Source organism: Taudactylus pleione, unplaced genomic scaffold (assembly GCF_031769625.1).
Source record: "Taudactylus pleione unplaced genomic scaffold, aTauple2 ptg000683l, whole genome shotgun sequence".
NCBI lineage: Eukaryota > Metazoa > Chordata > Amphibia > Anura > Myobatrachidae > Taudactylus > Taudactylus pleione.
In genome coordinates, this window is record NW_028285085.1 from 183,719 (window position 1) to 197,547 (window position 13,829).

The 13,829-nt window shown below is 43.0% G+C and overlaps 1 protein-coding gene across 4 annotated transcripts in view; it reads right to left on the reverse strand.

The window, feature by feature from the left end:
- ANAPC4 (anaphase promoting complex subunit 4) overlaps nucleotides 1–13,829 on the reverse strand; it is a 66,143-nt gene that overhangs the window by 34,868 nt on the left and 17,446 nt on the right. For all 4 annotated transcript variants that reach the window (XM_088455970.1, XM_088455971.1, XM_088455972.1 and 1 more), the window contains 2 exons: nucleotides 10,066–10,140; nucleotides 1,754–1,777 (listed from right to left, as the gene is read on the reverse strand). In XM_088455970.1, the coding sequence (XP_088312096.1) occupies nucleotides 1,754–1,777; nucleotides 10,066–10,140 (99 nt within the window). The remainder of the gene's footprint in view (nucleotides 1–1,753; nucleotides 1,778–10,065; nucleotides 10,141–13,829) is intronic.

Below are 13,829 nucleotides of genomic sequence, written 5' to 3' on the forward strand. Positions count from 1 at the left end.
TCCGAGCGATGTTCGCACATCTGCGCATGCGTACGGATCGTTATACGCATGCGTGAACCAGTCAGTGCGGCCGAAATTCATGTGCTCGCAATATATCGAATGCCTGCTATTTTGAGTGACAGAATGAGGCGTATGTGGGTGGTAACAGGGGAAGGTGCTTGAAAACGGGGAGTGGAGATCAGAACGCAGGCGTGCTTAAAGGTCAAAACGGGCGTTTTATGGGTGTGCATAATTAATACAGCAGCGTCATTGACCACGTCACTGGGTTATTTTATAGCCAGAACTGCTCGCAAGATTGTGGTAGCAAAAACCAACCACAAGAATAGCGAGCAGTTCATACGCTGGTCGATGTACTCGATTAATCTAATAAATAGCGGACATGACGTATGGTGCGAGCGGCCAGGGGGCGTTTTCAACAAATAAACGAGCGTATGTTTTGCTCGCTCGTTCAGACTTAGAGGTGTGAACAGACTGCAATTTGCGAACGGATCATTTGAATAGCCACCCCTTGTTTTTGAACGAACGACCGCAAATAGCGAACGGCTCTGAATCAGGCCCTAAGGGCCTTATGTTAAAAATTCTGCAAGATGCAGGAACAGGTGCGATTTTGGAAATTTAGCCTGTATTTTTAAGGCTGCATTAATTTAGAGATTGGTTTTACCTTTTAAAATTTTGCCTATTTAAAAATACAGGCTAGCTCACAAGAACTGCGCCCATGCCTGCAGCTTGAAGGCTATTTCATAAAGTCTAAAGTTAAAGTGCTCTAAAGGCTTGAACAGCATTGGAAGATGCTGAGGCCATAAGTTTGCCATCATATCATAAAGCTGGCCTGAAAGATAGAATACATCATCTTACACCCCTTTCCCTTGATATCTGAGAGCAGCAGATCTGCTTAATAAATTCAAAGCAATGTGACTGGTAGATGTAGGGCAACTCCTACGGTGGTGAAAATCACTTTAAGGAAAACCTCAAGGCACTTAGTATTGTCTCCGAGGGATACCAGATCAGGAATGCACATTCTGGTCTGTTTTGTCAAGACAGAGTCCAAAGAAACTGAACTCATTAAGGCTTCAATCCATTTAGGTTGAGACCCTGATGAGTACATTGGGGAGAAATGCTCATTATGAGCGGATAGCAATGCACAGAAAGCAAGCAACTAGGTCAACATATGGACCAGACTTGTGGCTACTTTCCAACAGATCCCTCACTACCATAAGATAGTTTTGACTGGAGGCAGACATTTTCATGTTGAGTCACACAGGTAATTCGGTGAGGACTTGTGTTTCTACACACTGGGTCCATGGGTTCACCAGAAAACAAATGGCTTCCTCCCTTCACATTGGGTTGGGCTAAGCCATTTGTTTTCTGGTGGCTGCAAAGGATCACAGACATCTCATCTCTACCCCAAATGATCAAGCGCTGCACAGGGATACAGAGTCTGAGGGGTAAGCTAGAAGGACCTCGTTCATAAACAAAGACTGCATTCAGTATAATGATGTAACACAGTTCAGTAAGCCCATTAAGCTCTCCCCTCTTGAGGCATTTTTGTTAATCTTACTTCCCTTAGAGAAGTAAGAGACATGAAACCTCATGGAGGGACAGGATAGCAGATGCAGAGACTGCAGCCCCTCTACTGTCGAGAGTTGAATGTCAGACCTAAAAACAAAACAAAACAAAAAAACAAACAAACAAAAGAGGCTAACCACCTAATATGCCCTGTACTGTAAAATGAAAAAAATAATATACAGCTTACCTGAAAATCTTTGCAGTGGTATAACTGAAAAAAATACATCATGTTCATTTAGAACACACGACACATAATATAGTGAAACATTTGAGATTACACATCATCAACTGCACATTTCTTGTGTCTTTGACAACATAAATTTGTTAATGCTGGTGTGACTAGCAAACCAAACATTAGCCTTTAAATGAATTACCATACAATGGGGTATAGAGTGTGTGACTGGAGCTTGGGTACTTTAAATTTGCTGGCAAGAATCTCAAGCTCCTCGCAAGAATCTCAAGACTCTATTCTCTGACTCAGTAGCTTCTTCGCCAGATCCATCGAATCCTCCTAGCCTTATGTCAATGGAGACCCCAGCTTCTCAATCCTCTGCGAAGTCAAACAATGACATACAGGAACTTCTGGCATACGTCAAGACATTAAAAACAAAGTCAGATATCCAAAACACTCTTCGACAGGAACTGGCTTCTGTTAAGCAGGATCTCTCTGTAATTTCGGACCGCCCTACGTCCCTAGAAGATAGTCAGGAACACACAGATACCTCTTTAAGCTGCCAACTATAATTTCCCAACAATCTAGGGAACTACTCTCGCTTAAAATCAGGATGGAAGACTTGGACAATCGTGGCCGAAGAAATAACATACGCGTAAGGGGTCTGCCCGAGGATGTCCTCCCTTCGAATTTAATTGATGCTTTAACAAAGATTTTCAATGAGATACTCGGCAACAATCCAAACGACAAGCTACAATTTGACCGAGTGCATCGAGCTCTGCGTCCGCGAGGCTCCTCCTCCGACCGCCCAAGAGATGTAATCTGCCGATTACACTACTTTGCCCAAAAAGAGGAAATAATGTGGAAAGTCAGGCAACTAGATGGAGTGGATTTTAATGGCGATGTTATTCACATTTTTCAGGACTTATCTTGGCACACTCTGCAACAACACCGAGCTCTACGTCCACTGACTGATGAATTGCGTAAACGCCAATTAAAGTACAGATGGGGATTCCCTTTCCACCTGCAAGTGACTCTCTCAGGCAAATCACACACACTCTACAACCCATCTGACCTATTATCCTTCTGCTCTTCTCTGGGTCTCCCGAAAATTGAAACTCCTGATTGGAAAGAACCATTAGCTCAATGGGACTTGCCCTCAACTGAATCCCGTCCTTCCTTTTGGCAGACGGTCCGGAATCCTCGACGCCGAAAACAGGTTTTCCCCAGATCATTCCGAAGCGGAAGTTACCTGATTGTTTATTTCCTTCTTTCTCTTCTAGGATATTGTTTACTATATAGAGCTACTTTATATTTAATATTGCTAGTGCTATATTTCCCACAATGTAATGTTCGCTAATCTTTAGTATGTCTTGATGTTTATATCCAGGTTTTATACCTTGCAAAAATTGTTTGAGGTTGAAGTTGACGCCAACCCCCTGTGCCCCCACACCCGCTTAATGTATATTGCTACTGAGACTTCGGACCATAATTTTTGTTCCGTGGTTTCAGTCGCGGGTTTTTCAGTATTGTTTATCTTGCATATCTTGTTAATGTCTGTTTTTCATTGTTGTTTTTTCCTTTTTTTCTTTATTAGTCTTTCCCTTTTCTCCCTTTGGGTCTTTGAATGCTACTATTTCTTTGCCATCCCTAATGGCCCTGCCTACTAAACTTTTAATCTCCTCCGTCAATGCCCGGGGATTAAATTCCCCAGAAAAGCGTTCTCAACTGTTGCGTTCCCTATGGGCAAACAGAGTGGATGTGGCACTGGTCCAAGAAACCCATTTTAAAATAACAGCTCGTCCTCAGTCTTTGTGTGATGGGCATTATTCTGCTGCATTATTCTGCTGCATTATTCTGCTGCACACTATAATAATAACCCAGTGGGGAAGTCGAAAGGTGTCGCAATTATTTTCTCACGCAAACTCCCCATTTCTGACGTAAACATACATAGATTGATTCCGGGTAGACTCCTCTTACTTACATGCCACATATATAACCAGGCCTTTACATTCATCAATATATATGCCCCCAACAAAGGCCAATATGACTTCCTTCGGTCTGCAATGGATATGCTTGACCCCTTCCTTAAGGGTATTGTTCTTTTGGGAGGAGATCTTAACTGGTCCTTAGACCCCTCACTAGATACATCTAATGATGCACCTAGGTACCCTCTCGCCAAGTACAAACAAGTCAAGACTTTGCTTCATAATTACCATTTGGCAGATTCCTGGAGGACATTATATCCCACGGGCCGTAACTATTCCATTTATTACCATCCGCACAACCCATACTCTCGCCTAGACTACCTATTTATTAGTCATAGACATCTCCACATGCTCGCTGAAGCTGACATTGGGCCAATAACATGGTCAGATCACGCTCCGGTCTCCTTGACTTTGATTCTCCCACATTTTTCCTCTAAACAATGGACGTGGCGACTAAATGAATCCCTCCTACAAGGTGCATACTGTAAAGCCGAAATCAATACTGCGCTATCTGACTATATTACCCACAACGTCTTACCAGAAACTTCTCCAATTTCAATATGGGAAGCGCACAAGTGCGTTATCCAAGGTAAGCTTATTCAATTGGGCTCCTATATTAAAAAACAAAAATCTGCACAGATTGCGACCCTTTTACAACAGATTAAGTTTCTGGAGGCGTCTCATAAACAAACCATGTCTAAAGAAGACTATCATAAGCTTGTGGAAACTCGCAATACTCTTAGCAAAGTACTTTCGGACAACATACAATTGTCCTTTAAAAAGTGTAGAAGCCGCTTTTACCACTGGGGGAATAGGCCGGGAAGACTTTTGGCCAGAGCGCTGAGAGCCCAGCGAGCATGCGGATTCATACACACACTTAAGGATAATAGGGGAAGGCGCCTCATGTTGAGACCTCTAAACTTGCAGAATGCTTCCAACAATATTATTCTACCCTCTATAACCTACCTAATACTAATCCTGTATCATCTAATCCTCTTACTTCACAAAATGTTCTTGACTATCTGGCTGCCATTTCCTTCCCTACTATCTCACCTCTAGATAAGCTTGCTTTGGAGAATCCATTTTCTGTGCGTGAGCTAGAGTTAGCTTTAGCTTCTTCACCTGCGGGAAAATGCCCTGGATCTGACGGCTTAACCATAGGTTATTACAAGAGTTTCCAGAATAAACTAGTCCCTATGATGTTGAATGCTTTCAACAATATCTCAGTGGAATCGCAATTTTCTAAGCAATTTCTGGAGGCACACATCTCAGTCATCCCCAAAGCTGGTAAAGACCCCTCCCTGTGTTCGAGCTACAGACCCATTTCGTTATTAAATGTGGACCTTAAATTATATGCCAAGTTAATAGCTAATAGGCTAAACCCCCTCATTCCAGCTGATACACACCGACCAAGTCAGATTTGTCAAGGGACGTGAGGCACGTGATAATACCACGAAAGTCCTTAATTTGGTACATTTTGCTACTTCTCAATCGAAGATCCCTATTATCCTACTCTCCACCGACGCTGAAAAAGCGTTTGATAGAATTAAATGGTCTTTTATGAGGTCTGTGCTTGTGCACATGGGATTGGGTCCCTTGGCACTGCATAGGATTCTGGCCCTTTATTCCTGTCCCTCGGCGAGGGTGAGGGTCAATGGTGATTTATCTGGATCTTTTTCCATACACAATGGCACGCGACAAGGCTGCCCTCTGTCGCCATTGATTTTCATCCTTTGCATGGAGGCTTTGGCCGGGTCTATACGCGCCAATCCCCTTATTTCTGGGATTATGGTAGGTGAGCAGGAACACAAACTGGCTCTTTTTGCGGATGACCTATTAGCTACTGTTTCACACCCGGTGAAGTCTTTGCCTCATTTGATGCATGAGTTTGACCGTTTTGGACAGCTGTCCAACTTTAAGATTAATTTCTCGAAATCTTGGGCCTTAAATCTGTCTACTCATGCTTCTGTAGTTTCAGGTTTACAGTCCGCTTTCCCATATCACTTACTTAGGGGTTAAAAATTACTAAAAACATGTCGCAACTCTTTACCATCAATTTTTCTCCTCTCCTCCATTCGAATGGATTATTCCCATTGGCATTTGAAACAACTTTCTTGGCTAGGTAGAATTAGTGTGGTGAAAATGAATACGCTTCCTAAATTGCTTTACCTCTTTCAGTCTTTGCCCATTTGGATTCCAGATTCTTGGTTTTGTTCGCTAAATGTCTTAATTCAGCAATTTATTTGGTCTAGGAAACAACCTAGGATTAAACGTACTCTTTTAACTCGACCAAAACAACTGGGTGGTCTCCAACTCCCAGATATCAAATCATACTATCACACTATCCACCTTAATAGAATTCTTGAGTGGGCTAGATATAGAGAGGTGAAGCAATGGGTCGCCCTCGAAGGTTGCTTCATGAAACTTCCTCCTGAAATTACACCTTGGCTTCCCTCTATCCTAAACTAGATTTCCATCATCCAACAATTTCTCCTTCTCTTTCTGTGTGGAATTCTTTCAGAAACCTGCCTCATATTTCTTCACGCTTTGGCCCTCTTACTTCTTTTCTGGCTAACCCGGATTTTTCCCCTGGTATTGATCTTACCCAATTCCCTAATTGGGTGCGGGAAGGTCTTTTTCGGACTGGCCAGCTGGTGACTAAATCAGGCATTAAAGCATTTATTGAACTCCAGGAAAAGTGGTCAATACCTCATTGAGATTTCTGGAAATATCTTCAAGTTCGCCATTACCTGTCCTCCGCGGGTAGAATGAATGTTTCTAGCAGAGATCTTACTGCTTTAGAAAAACTTTGCATTTCACCAACTGACCCCTCCCACACAATTTCTGCTATCTACCAGATACTCCTAAACAACCCTTCCGGTACCATACCTCCTTGGGCTAAAAAATGGGAATTAGATTTAGGCATTACCCTCACAGAGCAAGAATGGCAAACTATATTTCTCAAGGCACACTGCAGCTCAACTTGCTCAATTATCAAGGAAACTCAATACAAGATTTTGATGAGATGGTATAGACACCCTACACTACTACATGCCATGTTCCCAATAAAATCCAGCTCTTGCTGGAGATGTCTTAAGGCTCCAGGTTCATTACTGCATATATGGTGGGACTGTCCACAGCTATCTAAATTCTGGTCGGATGTCATCTCCATCTCACAACAAATTTTAGGCGCTCCTGTCCCCACTGATCCAGCATTCTGGCTAATTAATTACTCCAATTCTTCATTGGGATACTACAAAAAATCCTTGTTGCGCCATTTGAGTAATGCTGCAAGGGCTGTTATTCCAATTCTTTGGAACTCTTGTAACCCGCCCACCCGTAGGGATTGGTTCCAGAGACTCGATTACTATATGTCAATGGAGGACTTTTCAATCCTCTCCACCAATAGTCCTTTTATTTTCACTAATACATGGCTTCCATGGTTAGAGTACAAAAGCTCTGTGGAGTATAAAAACTATATGTTTCCAACCGTTATTACCCAGTAATATATACTGCAGCTTCTTTATATTTATATTTGGCTAAACTATTTATTTTTAAAACACAACGACCTTCCCCTGTTCCCCCCATTTTTTGTTACTCCTTCTATAGTTTTTCTTTTTATTTTATCTCCCTTGTATTTTGAGATATTTTTGTTTTATCGAAATGTATAACAGTGGTTTCTAATTTGTATACATTTTGAAACATACACGCTGATAATTTTATTCTTCTGTATTTTGTACGTTCTTTGTTTGAAACCTCTAATAAAAACAGAGTGCAAAAAAAAAAAAAAAAAAGATATCTACTCCCTGACAACATCAAGCCAGCGTTTAGCCAGTATTTTAACATTTAGTAACATGTGTATCTAGCAATTTTTACTTGTCCAAGAGGTCGTGATTTTGGGCCTGATTCAGATATGTACATAAACCTGATAGTTTATTCACATATCAAATGGTGGGGCGTCTGCACAGAACCCGTTCTAAACATGAACATAAAAGGGTACTGCAATCACACTGGCAGAGCCTCCAGAGCCGCCTGATTGACAGGCTGTGGCCGCTAAGGGGCAGGGAGTGAGCAGTGCTGGGCTGCATTCCTGGGGGCATGTAACCCCCGTTTCCTGGGAATGGCGAGGTCAGGGTCTGCGTTGCAGGATGCAGATTTCCTTGCCTCGCTAGCGTCCAGGAGCCGGACACACTGAGTAAGCTTTGGCTTACGCAGCCTGGCCGAGGTCTGTAACCATCACGACAATGGTCACGATGGTGTGCACTCGGATCACAGATGCATGCAGGAGCTGCATTTGCATTTTAGTCGGACAGTATTCCACAGCCGCTTCCTTGCAACGTGCAATACCATCCACATCTGGATCAGGCCCTTTGTCCATAGGTTAGCATAGTATTGGAATGGAGACAAGCAAAGTAAGTAACAATCATAGGCGGAACCTTGAGAAAGGAACATCACGTTCTAGGTCCAGTCTTGATGACCTAGATAAAACATAACGCTGCTGTGCACAAAATAAAACCCTCCCCGCAAACTGTTCTAGGCTTATAAAACACACACTTTGAAAGGGGTGCCTTAGAAGAGTGCATGAGGAGGGTGGCAGGTCCCACACCTGAGTCCACAAAAGAATTAAGCAGTGACCACTGGAGACCGTGTTAGCAAGAGAGCCAAATAGCAGGAGTTTGTAATGGCAAGCTTTCATGCCCACATGGTAAGTGGAATAGGGGTAGAAATGAATTAGTCTTGTGGCAAAGGATGCGAAGGGAACCGCCACTGTACAGCAAATCGACATTTACATGACTGTTGGCCCGTAGTTAGCTTCAGAAATGGGCCGCAAAAATAGGGGACCAGAGTCCAAAAGGAAGAAAAATTCCTTTCCCAGCAATGCCAGAAGAGGCAGCTCCAAAGCACAAGGGGGTTCATGTGCCCATCCATCAGGGGTCTGCAAGAAGGGCCCAGGGGGTGGGAGATGTGAATGGCATGTGGGAGCAGCACGAGCGACCTGTGGAGGTTGGACTGAGTGACATTCAGGGGCCATGTAGTGTGGTTGCGGGGTTTGTGAGTGGCATGCGTGATGTGGGGAGGGACGAGTGGCATGCAGGGAGGTCATGTGAAGCGATCTCAATGGCAAGTCAGGACGTCAGAGGCATATACAAAAAGGTCTGTGTGGAATGCATCCCCCCCCCCCCCCTCCGAGTTACATAGTACTTGTGAGATCTCAGGGCATTTTATAGCAATTTGGAGTCTAAGTGCATGTGTAAATATTTTGGAGCAAGTGGGAAGTTCCAGTGTCCTGTGATGTAATTTTGATGTCAAGTGAGTGCAGAGATTGTTTGGTGTCTTAATTCTTAAAGGGTAACGTGCGGCTCTTTTCTTGGCTGCAACTATGGTACCTTCAAATAGATTCGGTTGACAATCATTGTCCTATACCCACTGTTCCAGCGTTCCCCAGTGAGCAACACAAATTTGGCACATTGGTGCTTTATGCACACATTCAAACATATTATGCTGCACTATGCAGAAAGCTCAAAATAGTTTGCACAGGGAAAAGCAGGTTGGTGGTACCCCCCAAATACTGCACATTCATCTTTCACACCTATCACTAGGTCCCTCCTCTTCTAGAAAAATTAAAATATTGAACAGACTGGTAACGAAGGGAGAAAACCTTAGGGGTACATTCATTATTAAGCAGTTTGTCAAAGCAAAGATCGGCAGCTCTGCACAAAAGATTTATGGTGGCAACAAAAATAAATGCTAAACCAGCCTGGTTTATCAATTCTTTCTGTTGGCGCTTTAAATCCATTGGTTAAAGCAGTTTATCATCGGCAACTTTAAGAAACCGCTGAATAGTAAATCTATCCTTTAGTACTTTATTATTCAGTATGCACAATTATAACAACGTCTTCGGTTAGTACCCCTCTTTACTGGTAGCTCGCACACCACAATTTAGCTACATGCACAGTTGTATGCATATCCAGAAAGTAAATAAACTGGTGTAGGATTTTGTGCAGGGTGACCAAACAAATGATGAGACCTTCTTCAGAGTTTGATCAGTGAACTCTTTTTTTTTTTTTTTTTTCCCCCTCTTCTTTTGCCTGTAGATGGTAGCAAAGGCCAGCTAATTTTCAGTCCATATTTAAGGATCAGAACAAATAATAAATCATGGGCTATAAATTAAATAAAAGAGTAACTACAGTATATAATTTTTTTTTTTAAAGAAAATTGTTTCCTTAACTTAACTTCATGCTTCAAATATGAAAAAATTTAATTGGCTCTACATCCTTTATTTTTCACTACGTGCCCTTTAATGATATAATTTTACTTTACTATAAAATGTATTCTTACGTTTTTGGCAGAGCAGGTAACCTTGGAAGGAGAACGTTCGATTCATCTTCTGCATTATAAAATGATTTCAAGACACTAAGAAAAAAAAAAAAAAAAACAATAAAAAAAGGTTGTACAGATACAGAATACACCAGACCTTTTATAGTGTTCTATTGCACTCGAGAGAAGAGGCAGGAACTTCCCTGAGCATACAGTGCAATCATCACAAAGTGGTTTCCGGGTAACAGGGTTCCTGGGAGATACGAGGGTGTACCAGATTACAGCGAGAGGGGACGTTCTAATAAAGTCAACCTCCCCTTTAGGCAGTATTCACTTGTCTATATCTGTGCACAGTGGAAATGCAGATATGAACACTGTACAGTTCAAACTGGCAAAATACATGTATAGTGTTGAGGTATGCTCATTGCAGCAAGCAGTTAGCATTTTGAAATATTAACCAATGTTCTGCATGCACATGTAATTATATAATCTACAATGTTCCCACTGAAAAGTGACTGTACATACTGTCTGAAATAACGGCGCTTTGTAGCATATGGCGAATAATTATGGTAGGGAAAAACCTTCCTAAGTTTTGCTCTCCACACTACGGGGTGTGAGCAAAAACTTAGTGAGGATTCCTTCCTGGTTAACCCGCGTAATAGTAAAAAAAAATAAATAAATATACAAACTAAATTCAATATCATTATACTAACCTTTAAATAGCCCAGCAAAGCATAACATACTACATCAGGTCTATCTACCCACATTTCACTTAAAATAATAAAATATATTATTGCCCAACAAAGAGGAAAGATTGTTTATTAAAATAGCAGCTGGAAAAAAAATAAATAGAAATAACACAGACTATTTATCTTTAAAATACTGTATTATATTATACATTTATTTTCTTTCAATTTTGCATTACTTACGCAGGAATTCACTTTATGGCAAAATGGGAGGTCTGTTTTGGCAGGCTATCCCCAGCTTAGCGTAAATGTGTACAATATGCCCAAGTTGTATCAAAAACTTTACAAGTAGCAGTGCCTGGTTCACCATGTATAGGTAATGTACATTAAGACTAGCACATGCTTTAAAAAAATATGAATCAGGCAGAGCATTTAGTTACAACTCAGTAAGATAGCCACAATTTTTACTTCCAGAACACCAGACGTTGGTTTTGGAAAAAGTGCCTTGCCTATATAAATCTTAAGGTTTTAGGATAATGATTTAATAGAGCCTTGAATAAACTACTCTAGATAAACAGACACACCAATCACCTGGCATTAATTTTAAGGGCTTTACACTTAAGCTGTTTTTAACAACCCCCCTAAATTAGCAGTGGATAGTTACGTCACAAATTCTGCTATACTCACTTCTGCTTTGCCAGCTAATAAACAGTTTGCCAAGGATTGATACAACAAATAACTTTGAACACATAGAGAAGTATAATTATATTGAGAACATTGTTTGTTCAATAACCATTCACAATACAACTTCAATTCATCGATAGAGAAAGGACAATCATCCAGCAAAGCCGCAGTGAGCAGAGAAGAATGTATGCGGGAAAAGGACACAAGTGCCCCACTAGTTATGCCAGTTTGGTTGTTTTATTAAAAAACACTTTAATGTGGAGTTCCTCTTTCATAAAGTGCATTTAAAAGGGAGACTTATGTTGCTTACCTGTTAAGTCTCTTTCTTCGACTCCATAGGGGGCACAGGGATAACACTGGGTATAGACTGGAGAAGGAGAATCTGGGCACCAAAAAAACAAAACACCCACAAGCCCAGGCTCCCTCTCTCCTCCCGCCCCCAGCCACCAGTTTAGTTTGCAAGCCCATGGGCAAGGAGCGAGGCAGAGAAGGATAAGGAGAAAGAGGCCCGCCACACATACAGAATCATACAGACAGAGCCGGACAGGTCACCAAGGAAAAACACCCCAGCAGTCAGGTGTCCAGGTGGGCGTCTTTTGCCCCCAATGGAATCGAAAAAAAGAGAGACTTAACAGGTAATCAAGACAAGTCTCCTTTTCTTCTTCCTCCACTAGGAGGCACAAGGATTACATTGGGAGGAGACGCTTCGGAGCTGAAGGGAGCACAGAACGCCCGACGGCGGGATCCAAAGACGCAAATGTGTCAAAGGTATAAAATCGAATGAAGGTATGAGCAGATGACCACGTGGCAGCCTTACAGTGCTGTTCTACAGAATCCCCAGAGCGCGCTGCCCAAGTTGTCCCCTCTAACCGGGTGGAATGGGCAGTCGCCATGGCAGGAACAGCAAGATTCACCAAGGTGTAAGCCAGACGGACAGTGAAATGGAGCCAGCCGGCCAAGGTTTGTTTAGGAACTGGCCAGCCCCTCTTGTGATCATATAGGACAGAGAATCCGACTTGCGAATATCCATGGTCCTGCTAACGTAAAGCAGGAGAGCCCGCACAACATCCAAATTCTGAAAAGAATCCGAAATCTGGAAAGACGGAACTACAAATTTCCTGGTTGATGTGGAAGCGCGACATCACCTTGGGAAGGTAACCCATGGGAGTCCGCAGCACAGCCCTATTCGAGTGTAAAACCAGGAACAGGGAGAGACACGACAAGGCGCTCAGTAGGTCGTCCAGGTAAGGCAAGATCCAGACGCCCCTGCAGCGAAGATGCGCCATGAGCTTCATCAACACACGAGGGGCCGTGGACAGACCAAAAGGTAATGCCTGAAATTGATAATTGTTGTTCCTTACGGCAAACCTGAGGAAGCGTTGGTGACTGGCTTGGATGGGGATATGTAAATAGGCATCCAGGATATCCAACAACGCCATATAGGCCCCCAGCTGCAGAGCCAGAATGATAGAATGAAGGAACTCCATACGGAATCTGGGTATCCGGAGTAACCTGTTGAGATGCTTTAAATTGAGAACGGGCCGAAATGAGCTATCCAGCTTCTGGACCAGAAAAAAAATGGGTGTAGAAACATAATCCTCTCTGAGACGGGGGGACAGGAATGTTGACTTTGGAGGCTCGGAGAGAGCGAATAGACTCCTCAAGAGCTTCTGCTTTTCCTGGCTGTGCAGGAAGGCCGGTGCAAAAAATATGGGACAGCGGACGCTATTGAAATGTTAAGAGCGTAGTACTGAGAACGCCTCTGACCCAGTCATCTGTCGTGGTCTGCATCCACACTGCCAAAAAGAGTATAAGTCAGCCTCCCAACCCTGGGGTCCCCCGGGTGGAGGCTAGCCCCATCAAGCGGCATGCTTGTCCACTGGCTTGGCAACAGGACGTCTGGTGGACCAAGGTTGCTTACCTCGGGGCTTGGAGCCCTTGTTGCCAGGACCCTGGCTTCTGGGAAACGGCTGACCTTTGGCTTTGTCCTACGGACAAAAGGAACGAGAAACTGATGTCCTAGGTCTGGGCGGAGCCACCGAAGGCAAGAAAGCAGACTTGGATACAGCAGTGTTAGGAATAGGAAGAAGAGACTGCCTAATAAGACAGGTAATATGGACGTCCACAAAGGGGAGGAGATTCCCACTTAGCCCTATCCTCTGCTGGGAGAGGGTAGAAGGCAGCAATGCGCTTAGAACCCTGAGGTCTTCCAGTTGTGCCGAAGAATGAAATTCAGTTACCGCCTTCTTCTGCCTCTTAAGGTGCCTTGGATTTAGAAGGTTGCTCGGAATTCTCAACCAGGATAAGAGCCTCTACATCTACTTGGGACATAGCATCCTCTGGGACATTTCTTACAAGTAGCACCCACCTGCTTGGGAGACTTATTTCTGGACATCTTTATAGTCACCGAAATCC